The 13,625-nt window shown below is 49.3% G+C and overlaps 1 protein-coding gene across 1 annotated transcript in view; it reads right to left on the bottom strand.

The window, feature by feature from the left end:
• The window catches only part of STARD9 (StAR related lipid transfer domain containing 9), a 127,921-nt gene that overhangs the window by 36,345 nt on the left and 77,951 nt on the right, over positions 1-13,625 (bottom strand). Inside the window, 7 exon segments of the mRNA XM_057723627.1 lie at positions 4,283-4,386; positions 4,510-4,592; positions 5,287-5,424; positions 5,756-5,807; positions 8,947-9,126; positions 12,154-12,225; positions 12,626-12,703. Coding sequence (XP_057579610.1) covers positions 4,283-4,386; positions 4,510-4,592; positions 5,287-5,424; positions 5,756-5,807; positions 8,947-9,126; positions 12,154-12,225; positions 12,626-12,703 — 707 coding nt within the window.

Raw genomic sequence — 13,625 nt, 5'->3', positions numbered from 1 at the left:
GGAATGGAAACCCTCTCCACATTCAGCGATCACAACTGCAGCTCCACTCCTGGAGCATAAACCATCTTGATGTGGTAGGAGGAGGAGAGAGAACTCAGACACACACCAACGTGTGTGTGTGTGGCAGGAGCGCCAGGGGAGAGATGGTCTCCACTCGAGGGCCATTAGAAGAGAGTTCAAGACCTTTAGACTTGACCACACCTTTCAGAGACATATGCTGACACGTTCACTGGGGAAACTGTCCAAGATTTGTTTAGATCCAGTGGGGAGGAATTGGGGAACGTGAGCTGGGTACATAAATGAAACAAGATTAGCCATGAGTTGATCATTTGCAGTGTATTTGGAATTTTCCAATAATATAACATTTAAAAAGGTTCCATCAGCTTGCATGAGGCCCCAGTTTCATTTCCCAGCACCTCCACCAAAAAAAAAAAAATTCTAGGCTATAGTCATGCTTTACTCTGCCACCAGGTTCCCACGTGACCACAGATGAGTCAGAACCTCCCTCTGAAGACTGGCAGCTTCTCCCCTCATGCTAACCTCTCCCTGGGTCACGCATGCCTTCTATACAAGGGCCTGCCATGCTGTTTCTGCAGGGCCTCTTCGTCCCTGTCATTCGGGTTTCTAAAAGAGCCAAATGCATGGGGCTCCACTCTGGGGTGGGAGGGGGAGCACCCGGGAAGGGTCAGGGTCTGCTGGAGACGGACACAAAAGCCCGATATGGCCTCGGCCTCGCTTAGCCTGCCCTCGGCCCTCATTCCAGCCCTGGGACGCCATGGCTCTCAGCCTTGGAGACTCTCTCAGTGACTTGACACTAGAATCAGATGGCAAACCGTCTGAGCAGTGTGCTCTGAGTGTCCATTCCACTTAGGAGATTTATCACTTTGTAGAGCAGAATGAAATCAGAGGGTATCAAAGCAGAGGTACCCAAACCACAGCTTGAGGGCCGAACGGTCTACTGCTTGTTTCTGTGAATCGAGTTATCAGAACACAGCCACACCTGTGGTTTACGTTTTGTCTAGGGGGAAATCTGGCCCTTCACAGAAAGTTTGCTGCCTCTGTCTTAGAAGAAATTAAGATTTCTTACCGTAGCCTTAGGATGACAGTGAGGGGGGATGGGTGGGAGAGTGAATAGATGGATGGGGGTGTCGGTGGGAGCTGACACCACAGGTGGCTCCTCTCTGGAAAGGAGGCTGGGAGGTGACTCGGACTTCAGTGGGTCCAGGGACCAGGACGGGCCCAGAGACCTGAGCAAGTGTGCTCTGGGGGAGACGGGTGCTGGCTGCTGTGAGCAAAAGGCCAAACACACACAGTGCAATGTACAGAAAACAGGAAGGGCACACGTTCTGCACATGTAAGACAAAGGGATAGCAACTGGAATAAAAAGCAAGTCAGCGCCACACAAACAGAAAAAGCAGTTAATGGAAAACTATATGTATGTATCACGGCTACATCACAGACCCAAATTGTATCTGACCACAGACATGGCAGAATTACAAACCCGAGCCCATCAGAGGGTCCTAGACACACTCAGCTAAGATCCAGACCATCAGATACAAGGGGCAGGGAGGGGATCTTTATTCTGAATTCTCTGAGAGAGTTCAGCTTCCTTCTCTGCCTGTCCCCCCAACCTTCAGAGTTACAACCTGCTTCTCCCTAGAAGGGCGTTCCTCCACCCTCCCCCGGGGAAAGCCGCAGCCAGCCTGTCAGCTCCTGCAGACCCAGTACAGCTTACTCCACAACAGCAGCAAGCCCGCAAGGGGAGGCAGTCTGGGAGGAGCCCCGCAGACACTGCACGTTCGCCCGAGAAGCCACGACCCCTGTGCTAAGCACATCAGCCAAGTTCCTAGAAAGTAGGTGAAAAAGAACACGCCAACCTAATGCTACACGTTGGGTGGATTACCAAGGGCCAGTCTTCAGTTACATGCAGCCAAGGACCTCTGTCCCTCTCAGATGATGCCCTTCACCTTGGGGGACCCCGGGCGTCTGCCAGGACTCCATCGCGCCCTCCGGCTGCTTGGCTCTGGTGGCTTCCGCAGCAGAAATGCAGTGGCACCTACTCGTTGAGGTGGCAGAGGTGGTGGCAGCAGCAACAGTGTCCCCTGGGCTCTAGCCACGTAAGGTTAAGCTCCCGAAATTCCAAACGGGAAAATGCCAAGAACACGGACAACAGTTTTCAAGGACAAACTGCTCTCAGGTCTCACTGCTGCAGGGAGAAAGGGAGGCCGACAGGCCAATTTCCCCTTCTCTGCAGTCAGCTCTGGCTCTGCGGGCTCCGCACCAGAGAAGCGCCCCCCCCCCCCCCCCCCCCGAGAGAAAGAGGACCGAAAGGAAACCTGGGACACGGGGAGGCCTCGGAGCTGACGCCACCCAGGAGCAGATGAGAGACCCTCGTGGAGACACAAGCCCAGACGGGGAACCCCGCTGGCATCGTTTTGGGTTCCCCACGCTCACATTCCCTCCCAGCCCCTCTGCCCAGTCACCGGCTTGAGCCCAGACTACCCACTACCACCAGGGGCTGGTGCACACGTGCCGGCAACAACAGCTGGGCAGGACTGCCCGGCCCACGGGCTCCCAGAGCGGGAGCTGAAGGGCGGAGGCAGTGAGGGGAGAGGCCCGCGTCTCCAGGCCCCCTCTGTCCTCTGAATGAAAGGGTGCATTCTTGGTGCTACTGAAAGGTCATGTCCATGCCCGTGGGGCTAGAGGGCCTGGGAAGACCTTAAAAAGGCAGGAGAAGACCAGTGTTCTCAGGGGTGGATGGGTCCACTAGGGTGAGATGGGAGGATAGGAAAGCAAAAGGGAAGCTGTCTTCCCGGCAGCAGGGTGTGGGGTGTCAGGCACTCGGCAAAGCACTCCATGTGCACTCGCTCTTTCAACCCGTGTCACAAGAACCCCTGGGAGAGGGATGATAGCATCCTTACTTAGAGGTGAGCCAACAGGCTCAGAGACTCAGTAGCTTGCCTAAGGTCACACAGCTTTTCTGTGGTAGAGCCAGGAGGTAAGACTGCTTTACCCAACTCCAACGTATCTCTTCAGCATCTGTGGCTCTTTAAGTTGCAGAACCGTTCCCTGTAAACCTCTAGACTCTGGGGAAAACACATCCTCAGTGCGTCTTCCCAACAGACAAGACCTCCTTTCATGACTTCACTACAAAAAGGGAGGCCACTCTGACAAAACAGGAGCCCTGGCCTCAGTCCTGAGTCCACCTTGGTCTGGATACACTCCCCCTGTGCCACCCCTGAGGGTCCGCAGTCACTGGACACTGACCATCCTCCTTTAGGCCCTGGAGCGTCGTCCGCCAGCCCTGGCAGCCCTCCAGGGAGCACCAGCCTGCTGCTTGTGCTCCCTACCTCAGAGCACTCCTGTCCTCATCCAGCATCTCACCATCAAGGTCTGCCCTAAGGCTATCCTCAGCTGCCCCAAGGCTCTTGACCTGAGGAAAGAGCAGCAGGGGACCAAGGGCCATCAGAACCCTCACGGTGCTCACAGTGCTGGACAGCCCCCCGCACAGGGGTCTCACAGGCACTGGGTCCCCTGCTAACATTTCCTACAGGAAGTCCCCAAGGTACAAGCCACTGTGGCTTTCAGAACAGGAGGACACCACTGTTCCTAGTATCCAACCTTCAAGGCATCTCGACCTGGGAGGGGCTTCTATGCCGAAATGGATAAAGAATGACTACAAAGAAGAAAAGCAGTTGCCACGAATTACGTAAAAAACGCTGACTCCACGTTCCACAGTCTCAAGGCAGGTGAAGCGGGTAGAACAGGGCAGAACCCCGAGATATTTTCAAGTGTTCCTGCAGTTTCTGCCCCTCTTACTCATAGTTCTGGACCCTTGGTTATGAGGAAAGAGGCTTCTCGATCTCATAATAACTTTAAAAACTCAGAGGAAGCCACAGTCCTGGAAGTTGACACACAGGCAGGCCAGAATTTAAAGGGGTTCACAGGTCCAAAAGCAGCATCAAAGATATCCACAAACACATCAGGAGTAAATCTCGTTGGCATGGGAAGGTGGCCACAGGAAACACCAAATGATACATACCTCTTTCAGTGATGAAGAAAGTTGCAACACCCAAGGGGAAATGAATGAGGGCTTACCACTTCCTGGTCAACCACGGCTGAGCGGCTAGCTTGGCATCCTCAGACCACTCGCCCAAGTTGGTTCAGACCAGGCCTCATTTCGAGCTTGGCTGCTATACTCATCTCCTCTCTGCTCCATGTTGTAATTAATTAAGAAGCAAAACCAACAGGTTCTACAGCAGAATGAGCAGCTGTCTCTCACCTTTCCTTCCAAAGCAAAGGGCAGAGACCCATCCGAGAGGCAGTGACATCTCCATCCAAGTCCAGCCACTCCAGAGAGCCACTGCCACCAACAGCCTCTCCAACCTGCGGACAAGGAAGGAAGCATCATCACACCCATCCCCGCAGACCCAGACAAAGCTCAACTCCCTCCTCCAGAAAGGCGAAGCGGGGAGGCCAGCAGCCTCGTGGAAGACACCATGTGCTCACCTGCCTCCTCTGCCGGAGGACGGCGGCCTCTGCAGGGTGGTTGAATCGGAACTTCTGTGCTTTCCCCAGGGTTATGACTGCTCCTGTGGCACAGAGACTGATGTGAATTCGATCCACAGCTCATGTTCTGAGTACATGTAATGTGCAAGGGCACTGTTCTGGGGGACGAAGTCCTGTCCCCACAAGTTAATTTAGCTGAGTCAATAAGATATGTATCATCGCACAGCATACGTTTTGAATTAATGAAATGAACAGGAGGAGCTCTGGTATTCCAGGGGAAAGCAAGATGAGCTCCAGGTGGGTTAGTCAGGGAATGCTTCATGGAAGAGGGGGTATCCAAGCTCAGCCTCGAAGGATAGACAGAATCTGAATAGATTAATAGTAGTAACAATAGTGGCAGTAACATGATAATGAGCGTTTTCTAAGAACACTGCTAAGAACATTACACAGATTAGCTCACTCAGTCCTCACAATGATCCTTTTATTATCCCCATTTTACAGATGAGGAGATTGAGGCTCAGAGACCTTCCCAAGGACAAAGAGCTAACAAACACAGATACTAATTGCAGAGAGTGATTCTCCACTCTAGGGCCCTGGAATTGGGGTTTTTTTCTTTATGGGAAGAGGACAATATTAGGAAATCTTCAGACCTCTGGGTGCAGAGGCTCGGTGTTCCATCGTTAAAGTCTGCTTCACTGAGCTCGCTGGGTCTGGCCCATGAGAACAAAGCAGGTCCATCACATATCCTGGGATAATCTGGGCTGTAGATGGTCCTACCTTGGGTCAGACGGCAGGAGGCAGTGACCTCCCGGCCATTGACTGTGCAGCGGGCCCCGCGGGCAGGCCGCAGAACGACGACCCCACAGGCGCTGGTGATAGTGCAGTGGTCTCTCTCGATCCACTGACCCTGCAGGACTACAGAAGAGGGGGAGTCACTTGGGTGGAGGCACAGCCCAGGGAAACACCTCCTCCATTCTTCCGATGAGATCAGAATCCACATCTGGAAGATCTCATATCATGCCAGGAGAGGAAGGGCCACCACCTGAAATCACCCAAACCTGGATCACCCCACGGTGTGGGTCTCCTCCTTTCATGTTCCAGACCCACAACCTGGCAGGAAAAGAGGAGCAGCCCCTCAGACCCCAAAGACTCCTTCCTCTCAGAGCACCATCAGGTTCCTCTGAAGAAACCTGTCCGGCATGAATGCCTGCCACGGAGCATCAGACCCATATGCTCTGTCACTCACCAATGTCCTGTTCCTGGTCTGAGTCAATCCTTCCTATTTTTGTGGTCCCCTCCTAAAGGGAAAAACAAAGCCATTTTAATGAGAATAAAAAGGGGACACAGCCCTGCCCCCAAAGGAGAGCCCACCTGTTTGAGCCTCATCACTGTCTTCCCATGCCCATCCCAGCCTTTTCCACACCACTTCTCAGCTTTGGTCCAGGCTGTTCTGACTGCTCTGCCCATCACTCTGCAGCCCAGAAAGCCCCTAAGAGGGCGAGGGCAAAAAAAAATATGACAAAGCAGCACCAACTTTTTGCAAAGTCCAACTAGTGCTGGCCAGCTCCTTTCTGTCTCATAGCCCGGAGTTAAGCCATAAGAGCTTCTCTAGCCTGAGGAAGTGGGCACATGGTATAGCTTTCTCCCAGGGCTTAAGGTTAGTGTGGTCCAAGTCTGGTCCAGTCAGTTTCAAAGAGACACGCTTTCTATGATGATGTATGGAAGCACAGGATTTTTACCTTCTTGGTCCGTAGATGAAGTTTAACAGACACCAGATTCTAAGAAGAGTAAAGCACAAAAAGGAGAAAAGCACATCTAGAATCAAAAGAGACTGGAAGAGAGTTTAAGAGAGGAGGGGGAAACTGGAGTTAGTATCCATGAATCACTGGGTTAGTAGAAGACGAGGCCTTTGGCCCTTGGATTATAACAATGCAGTTTAAGATCACACAGCTCCTCTTGAGGAAGCCAGCAACACGGCAACAGAGATGCAGGTTTAGATGTGTATTTACATTACTGACTAACCATTCCCTATGTCCCAGGCACCGCGCTGAGTGCTTTACAGACTTCGCTGACTTATTCCTCTAACAACCCAGAATGTAGGTGTCACCATCCCCCTTATAGAGAAGGAATCGGAAGCTGATGGGGATAAGCTGCCCAGGGAGCCCACACACTGAACAGGACTCTGGCTAGAACTCAGGTCTTTCCGGGTCCTGTGCCCATGTGTTCCCAGTCTCGCCAAACCACCTGCCCGGAGACTGATGTTTTTGAAATGACTAGAAAGTTCCACACTAGGCTTTACTGTCAGCTGCCAGAAGGGAGGCCCCTGCAGCTCCCCAGAAACCACTTGAGGAGAAAGACCCCTGGAAGTAATGAACAGGGCTCTGGCTCACCCTGAGCACACACAGCCAGTCACAGCCCAGGCCTTCCTGCTCAGCCACCGAGGATCACACAAGCCAACAGCTGCCGTCTCCAGACACTGGCAGCCAAAATCAAGGGAGAGGGATCAAGACCACGCGTGGGGGCTCAGGGTCAGCCCTGCTGATGAGGCACATTCCTCCCAGAGGGATAAAGGTCACAACGCATCCCAACTTCTGGATCTGCAGAGTAGAAACTACCCACAAACATGCTGGCATCTCGTTTAACATGGGCCGAGCTGGTGCCTGTGCCTGTCGCCCCTCTGTCTCTTTTTTGGGAGGGGCAGCGGCACAAAGGCAACTGATTATGAGGGTGAAGTCCAGGGTATCAGTAACCTGTGCTCTGCCCTCCCTTCCCGCTGCCTGCTCCCCACCCAAGGTGCTTCCTGAGTTGACTCAGGAAAACAGCGCCCAGGCCATTGCTAGGGACTAGTTCTGGGTCTGGAACCAAGTTAGCAAATAAAAACATAGAATCTTGAGTGACTACTGTTATACTACTACCCAAACCAGTATCTAAACAAACAAAAAGGGGGGAAATGGGTACAAAACCCACAGAAACGCCAGGATTAGAGGCAGACTGAAACCTCATCCCCCAGGTTCACGGTCAGCACACGAGGGAGGGAGCCACTCCCCAGTGCACTGACTCAGCGGGGACACCAGAGACCCAGCACCATCCCCCTCCCGCCTCCAACTCAATCTCCCCATCATCCCTCAACCCTCTGCCGCGACCCTAAGCGCTGCCACTTGACGTGTAACTTCAGCTGCTCGCTCTACCTCCAATCAATATATCAGATCAGTTCTGGTCAAATACTGAGCATTTTAATCCATCTGGTCTCTCCCTGACCTCCAGCCTCTCCCCAGTGGCTCTGACAAATGGAGAGAGCTATAGCCTTTGGTGTTCAGATGTGTTATTTAAGTAACAGCCACTTCTGCCTGAGGCATTTTCACTGAGATGATTTACACTGTGTCAAAAAAAAGAAACTACTTTAACTTTCTGCCTGTGAGGCTCAGTCTCTGACAACTTCCCTGAGGGCTCATCCTCAGAACACAGACTCTCTAAACGGGTGAGTCTTGCCAACATCTCCCCACCACACGCAAGGCAGCAACAGCAACCTTATTTCTCCAGGGATGACAGCAGCATCACACATTCTCATAAACTCTGTTCCTTTTAAAAGTGAATTTAATGTGCTAGGACAATTATGAAAAGGAAGATTGGATTTTCAGTGAGCATAGGGATTTTGGCCACGTGAAGTATGTTCAGCCCTCCATGGGGACTGTCCTTCTACAAAGGCTTTTGATGAGGACAGGATATAACACTCTGTCTACCATGGGTCACTAACTCTCAAAACACTTCATTTAGAAGTGAGCCAGGTGACAAAGCACCAGGGGAGCCAGGTCCTTGTGGAAGAACTTCACATCACTCTCTTTCCTCTGGGTGGCTGCATGAAGGCCCTGGTCACCCCTCACCCACCGCTCTCTGGACTCTTGCATACTTTCTTGAAGCTTCCTAAACTCTACTTCCTCTCTCCTCTCTTCTTTCCCAGGCAAACCTAGTAACGGAGAAGGGGGGTTGAATGAAGTGGGAAAGTACGGAAAGGGAACTGTTTCAGATCTTTTGATCCCTTTAGCCTCTGAAAGCCATCTGTGAGCAGCCTGTATTTGCGCCGAGGGCTCAGGAGTGTTGGCGGAATCTCGAGGTTAGGATTTCAGCTCCATGACTGCACCCCTATGCTTCAGGAAGCCGGAAAAGGAATACAAGCAGCATCATTCTTACTTTAAAACGAGGAAATTTAGGCACAGAGAACAAAAGAGTGACCGTAGCAGCAGCTACAAATGTTTGTTCTCATTATTAGTCTTCTGCTCTATTTGTACAAAAGCAAAACAGATCACAGTCAGTTGGCAGGCCCGGCTTCCTGAGGGCAAATCTGAGGGCAGCTTGGCCAACTCGGCTGTGCTGGCTTTTCCCTCCCTGGCCTCTGGGGCCAAGGGCTTAAGGAGAGAGGGGGTGCACCTGCCCGCTCACCTTGAGGTGATAGAGCACGACACCTGTGCTGAGCACGTCGTCCTCCAAGGCCATCAGGTGTGGCAGGCTGGAGTCGATGACCAGCCCGGCCCTCCTCCTGTTGATGTCCACCCTGTAATGCTCCACGAGGGCCTTCCACTCATTCCACTTCCGGGCCCAGTCCTTAGTCAGCTGGTCAATCTGCAGAGACAGAGCAGGTGGTCCTGGATGCTCAGCACGAGGAGCAGACGAATGGGTCCAGTGCCATCCTGGCCCGATTCCTCATGGCATCACTTCCTCACTTTCCTCCCCGTGACTATTCAAGGCCCCACATGGGCACTTGCACCTCCTCTGTGAGCTCTCTGTGTTTTCTAAGTTTTCCTCAATAAGCAACTGTTAATTTTATAAATAGAAACTCAATAAATGTTATTTTTTTGTTTGTTTTCCACAATGAGCCTGTATTTTTTTTTAGAAAAAATAAAAAGCACCATAAATGTTATTTTTAAAAATCAGTTGGGGTGTGACTCAGATATCTATGTTTAAATTCCCCTCTTCCTACCCCCCGCCTATGTGACCCATACTGGGAGTTCTCTTGTGGACTTCTTTCCCAAGGTGCAGCACCTTGACTTCTAACAAAAGTTTGTATGAGCCTCAAAGACCCACAAAGCACCAAGAGGGGTCTCCCTAGGGAGAATAAAGACTATGAAACTGGTCCGAAAGACCATGCAATAATACAATAACAACAGTAATAACATTAAAACATTGAGGGTGGCGGGGTGGGGGGGGGGATAAATTGGAAGACTGGGATTGACAAATACACACTACTATATATAAAATAGACAACTTCCCTGGTGGCACAGCAGTTAAGAATCTGCCTGCCAGTGCAGGGGACATGGGTTCGATCCCTGGTCCGGGAAGATCCCACGTGCTGCGGAGCAACTAATCCTGTGTACCACAACTACTGAGCCTGTGTGCCACAACTACTGTGCCTGCCTGCTGCAACTACTGAAGCCCATGCACCCTAGAGCCTATACTCTACAACAAGAGAAGTCACTGCAATGAGAAGCTCGCAAGAGTAACCCCAACTCGCCACAACTAGAGAAAGCCCACACCCAGCAACAAAGACCCAATGCAGCCAAAAAAAAAAAAAGAAAAGATAGCTAATGAAAGCCTAATGTATAGCCCAGGGAACTCTACTCAATACTCTGTAATGACCTATATGGGAAGAGAATCTAAAAAAGAGTGGATATATGTATGTGTATAACTGAATCACTTTGCTGTACACCTGAAACTAACACAATATTGTAAATCAACTATACTACTAATAAAAATTAATTAAAAAAAAAAAACACTGAGGACTTACTATGGATCAGGAACAGAGTTTTAAAAATAAATATACTAAGGCTTAGAGGCCTTAAGCTAAGCCCACTGGGCAAATGTGAAGGAACAATGTTGAATATAGGATCCTTTTTGTTTCTTATTGATGTCAAGGCAGGAAGCTTCTTTTGGGATTGGAAGAACTGAAGAAGACCAGGAAAAGGAACTGGATTCAGCTAAGTCTTTCTCTCACAAAGAGAAAACTTAAGAAAAAAGAAATCATGCCAAGTTTAGGCACAAATATTTTATGACCCCAGAAACACTCCTTTTTTTTTTTTTTTTTTTTTTTTTTGGCTGTGCTGCACAGCTTGCAGGATCTTAGTTCCCTGACCAGAAATTGAACCTGTGCCCTCTGCAGCTGAAGCACAGAGTCCTAACCACTGGACTGCCAGGGAATTCCTGAAACATTCTTTTTAATGTTATAATCATTGAGTTGAAATTGGAAAACTACAGGGTACTCATGAAAGGATGGGTTGGATTGGGTCTGGCAGAGGTGGGTGACAGGGCACATCCCCCTGGAGGCGCTACAGAGGACACCTCCCTTCTGGCTGCCTTCATCACCCACTCCTACCTGCCTAAGATCATAAGACCAGCAAGTGGCAGGTTCAAGGCCAGGTCTTGCAGGCCTGTATAATGTAAAAATGCTAACATGCCTAGAATGAACCAAAAATCAGAACATACGGCTAAACAGAATTTTTGAGAAACTTCTAGATACGTGAAGTAGTCCTAAAGTTTAATTTGGATAACAAAATATTGACATAGCCAGGATATTTTAATCAATGCAGGAGTGCAGGCTTCATCCCTGGTCAGGGAACTAAGATCTCACATGCCAAACGGCGAGGCCAAAAAAAAAAAAGAAAAAAAATTTAAAAAAGAAATTAAAAAAGAAAAACAACATAAGTGATTAAAAAAAAAAAGTCTCTAGGAATCACCATTTGATTCAATCTCCCAAAACGTCCTCGCCCTCACAGGGTCACAACAACAGTTTCTTTCCTTGTTGGTCTCTCTGCTTCCAGCCCTCAATCCATCTTACATGCAACTGTCACATTAATGTCCCCAACATACTCCTTTATCATGTCACCAAATTGGTTCAAGAAGCTATAAGTAACCCTGTTCACGTCAAGTTCAAACCTCCTAAACCCTCCCCTCCCCTCCGCTCCTCTCTAGCAGGAGCACGTATCCTAGCCGGCTTTGGCATCCTCACACTGAGTGTGTCCACGTGGACTCTCACGCCAGCCCTTCTTTCACTTCTGTGGTTTTGCTTCTGTTATCACTCCCTCACCCCAATACCTCAGCCCGTCTCTGTATCTAACAGACCCTATTCATCCTCCAAGGTCTAGTTCAAGTTCTCTGCCTTCCAACTCCAGCACTGAGGCTGGCACTGAAAATTCCAAGCCTCCATGATTTCTTCCTTCCAAAGCTCTCTCCATCTAACTCACATAAGTAATTACATTTAATCATTCTCTAAATGTGCTTCCAACTAGACTGCAAGCCACCTGAGGGCAGGGACTTTACATCTCCTGCAGCATCATGCTGGGCACCTATTTGGTGCTCAGTGAATAAATGTCATTGAGTTATTTATTGGAAAATAATTTTTTTCCTAGGTAACTGTCACTGTCTGAAGGGAGTTATCATGATCCCTGGGGAAAACAAAGCAGAGTCAGAAAGCCAGTCACCAGCCCTATGACAAATACATCCCCCGACTCAAGGCTCAATGGAGACAAAGGCTGTCTCTATATAGAGCCTCTCTGTCCTGGTGAGGGAGCAGTCCTGGCCCAGGAATAATGGAGGGAGGTCAGATCTGCTCCCAAGGTGATGTGAAGCACAGCTGAGTATTCCCAACACACCCACCTTCAATTCATTTTGGAGAGCCAGTTCCTTCAAATTTTCATCCTTTCCCTCATTCAATGAACGTACGTTTCTCTGCACAAACAAAGAGAGAGAAGTGCTTCATGGGTGAAGGAAAGATGAAGATAAAGGAAAGACTTTATCATTAAAATCAGAAGCCTAAGTGTTTGGGCTCAGATTTGTACAAAGAAGGAGAATTCAAGAGAATATTTTCTGGAGGGCCCCATTCCCTGTGTCTGCCCACATACAGAACAAGGGCCATTCAGGCAAATGAACGTTGGACAGCAGAGATGATATAGTGAGAGGGCCCACCCCCTGTGAAACTACAGGTAATCAGAGTAATCCCTCTCGTGTCTCTGCTCCTGCGCCTGCTCTACAAGCATCACCTGACTGAGAAAACAATGCAGCAGGGCTCAGATTCTCTGAAGAAGAGAAGGAGCTCTGGAGGATAGTAAAGTCCTGACTGCCCACATACCAGCTCGAAGCTCAGCAGCATTGCTTTCAGTCTTCCAATCTCTTCCCTGAGTTCTCTGATCAACTTCACGTTTGCATCCTGAAACACAGAGAACTCTGTCACTGCTGACTGATGTCAGGCCCAGAATGGCTATGAGATGCCACATGCAATTAGCTTGGAAGAAGCGGGTTACTCCTTTGGTGTAACCTCTGGAGCAGGCTTTTCAAAGTGTGGTCCCAGGACCAGCAGCAACTTCACCTAAGAACTTGTGAGAGATGCAAATTCTGTGGATACCCCCACCACCTTTCACTGCCCCAACAGCTGCTAAATCAGAAACTCTTGAGGGTTTGTGGTTTAACAAACCCTTCCGGTGATTCTGATACACACTGAAGTTTAAGAATCACTGCCCTAGGGGAGGGTTGGGGGGGAATGAATTGGGAGATTGGGATTGCCATATATACATTACTAATAAGAAAAAAAACACCAAATTATACACTCTAAATATAGTAGTTTATTATATGTCAACTGTATCTCAATAAAAGTTCTTAAAAAAAAAAAAAAGAATCACTGCCCTAGAGCAGGACATCAGGCAGGTAATACAAATGCCAGAGTATGTAGAGGTAGTAGGTGTGAATCTTCCTGTACTGTGTGTGACTAAACTTAGTACCTGCCTGATTATATTGCCCTTTAAAACAGTCCATAGATGGGGTGTATGTGGGTCACCCATTTGTGATCCCTGCCCTGGAACTTTTCACCAAAATTGCAAAGCAGATGAGGAACTTTTGGAATATTCTCATTATGAATTCAGGTTTCAAGAAAGAAAAAAGGCATACAGCAACATAAACTCAGAATAAAAGCAGTAAACACAGCTTTTAAATGATCTTGCCTCGAGTGGCAGTGGTGTACCAGGGATCTTAAGATCAATGGCCTTAGAGAAAGATCTAAAATAAATTATTCAAAAAAAGGCAACTGAAGGAAGCGCGTTGAGATATGAGAGAAGGGTATGACACTGAAAGAAAGA

This window comes from Hippopotamus amphibius, chromosome 2, assembly GCF_030028045.1.
Source record: "Hippopotamus amphibius kiboko isolate mHipAmp2 chromosome 2, mHipAmp2.hap2, whole genome shotgun sequence".
Taxonomy (NCBI): domain Eukaryota; kingdom Metazoa; phylum Chordata; class Mammalia; order Artiodactyla; family Hippopotamidae; genus Hippopotamus; species Hippopotamus amphibius.
This window is presented reverse-complemented; position numbering and strand designations above follow the sequence as displayed.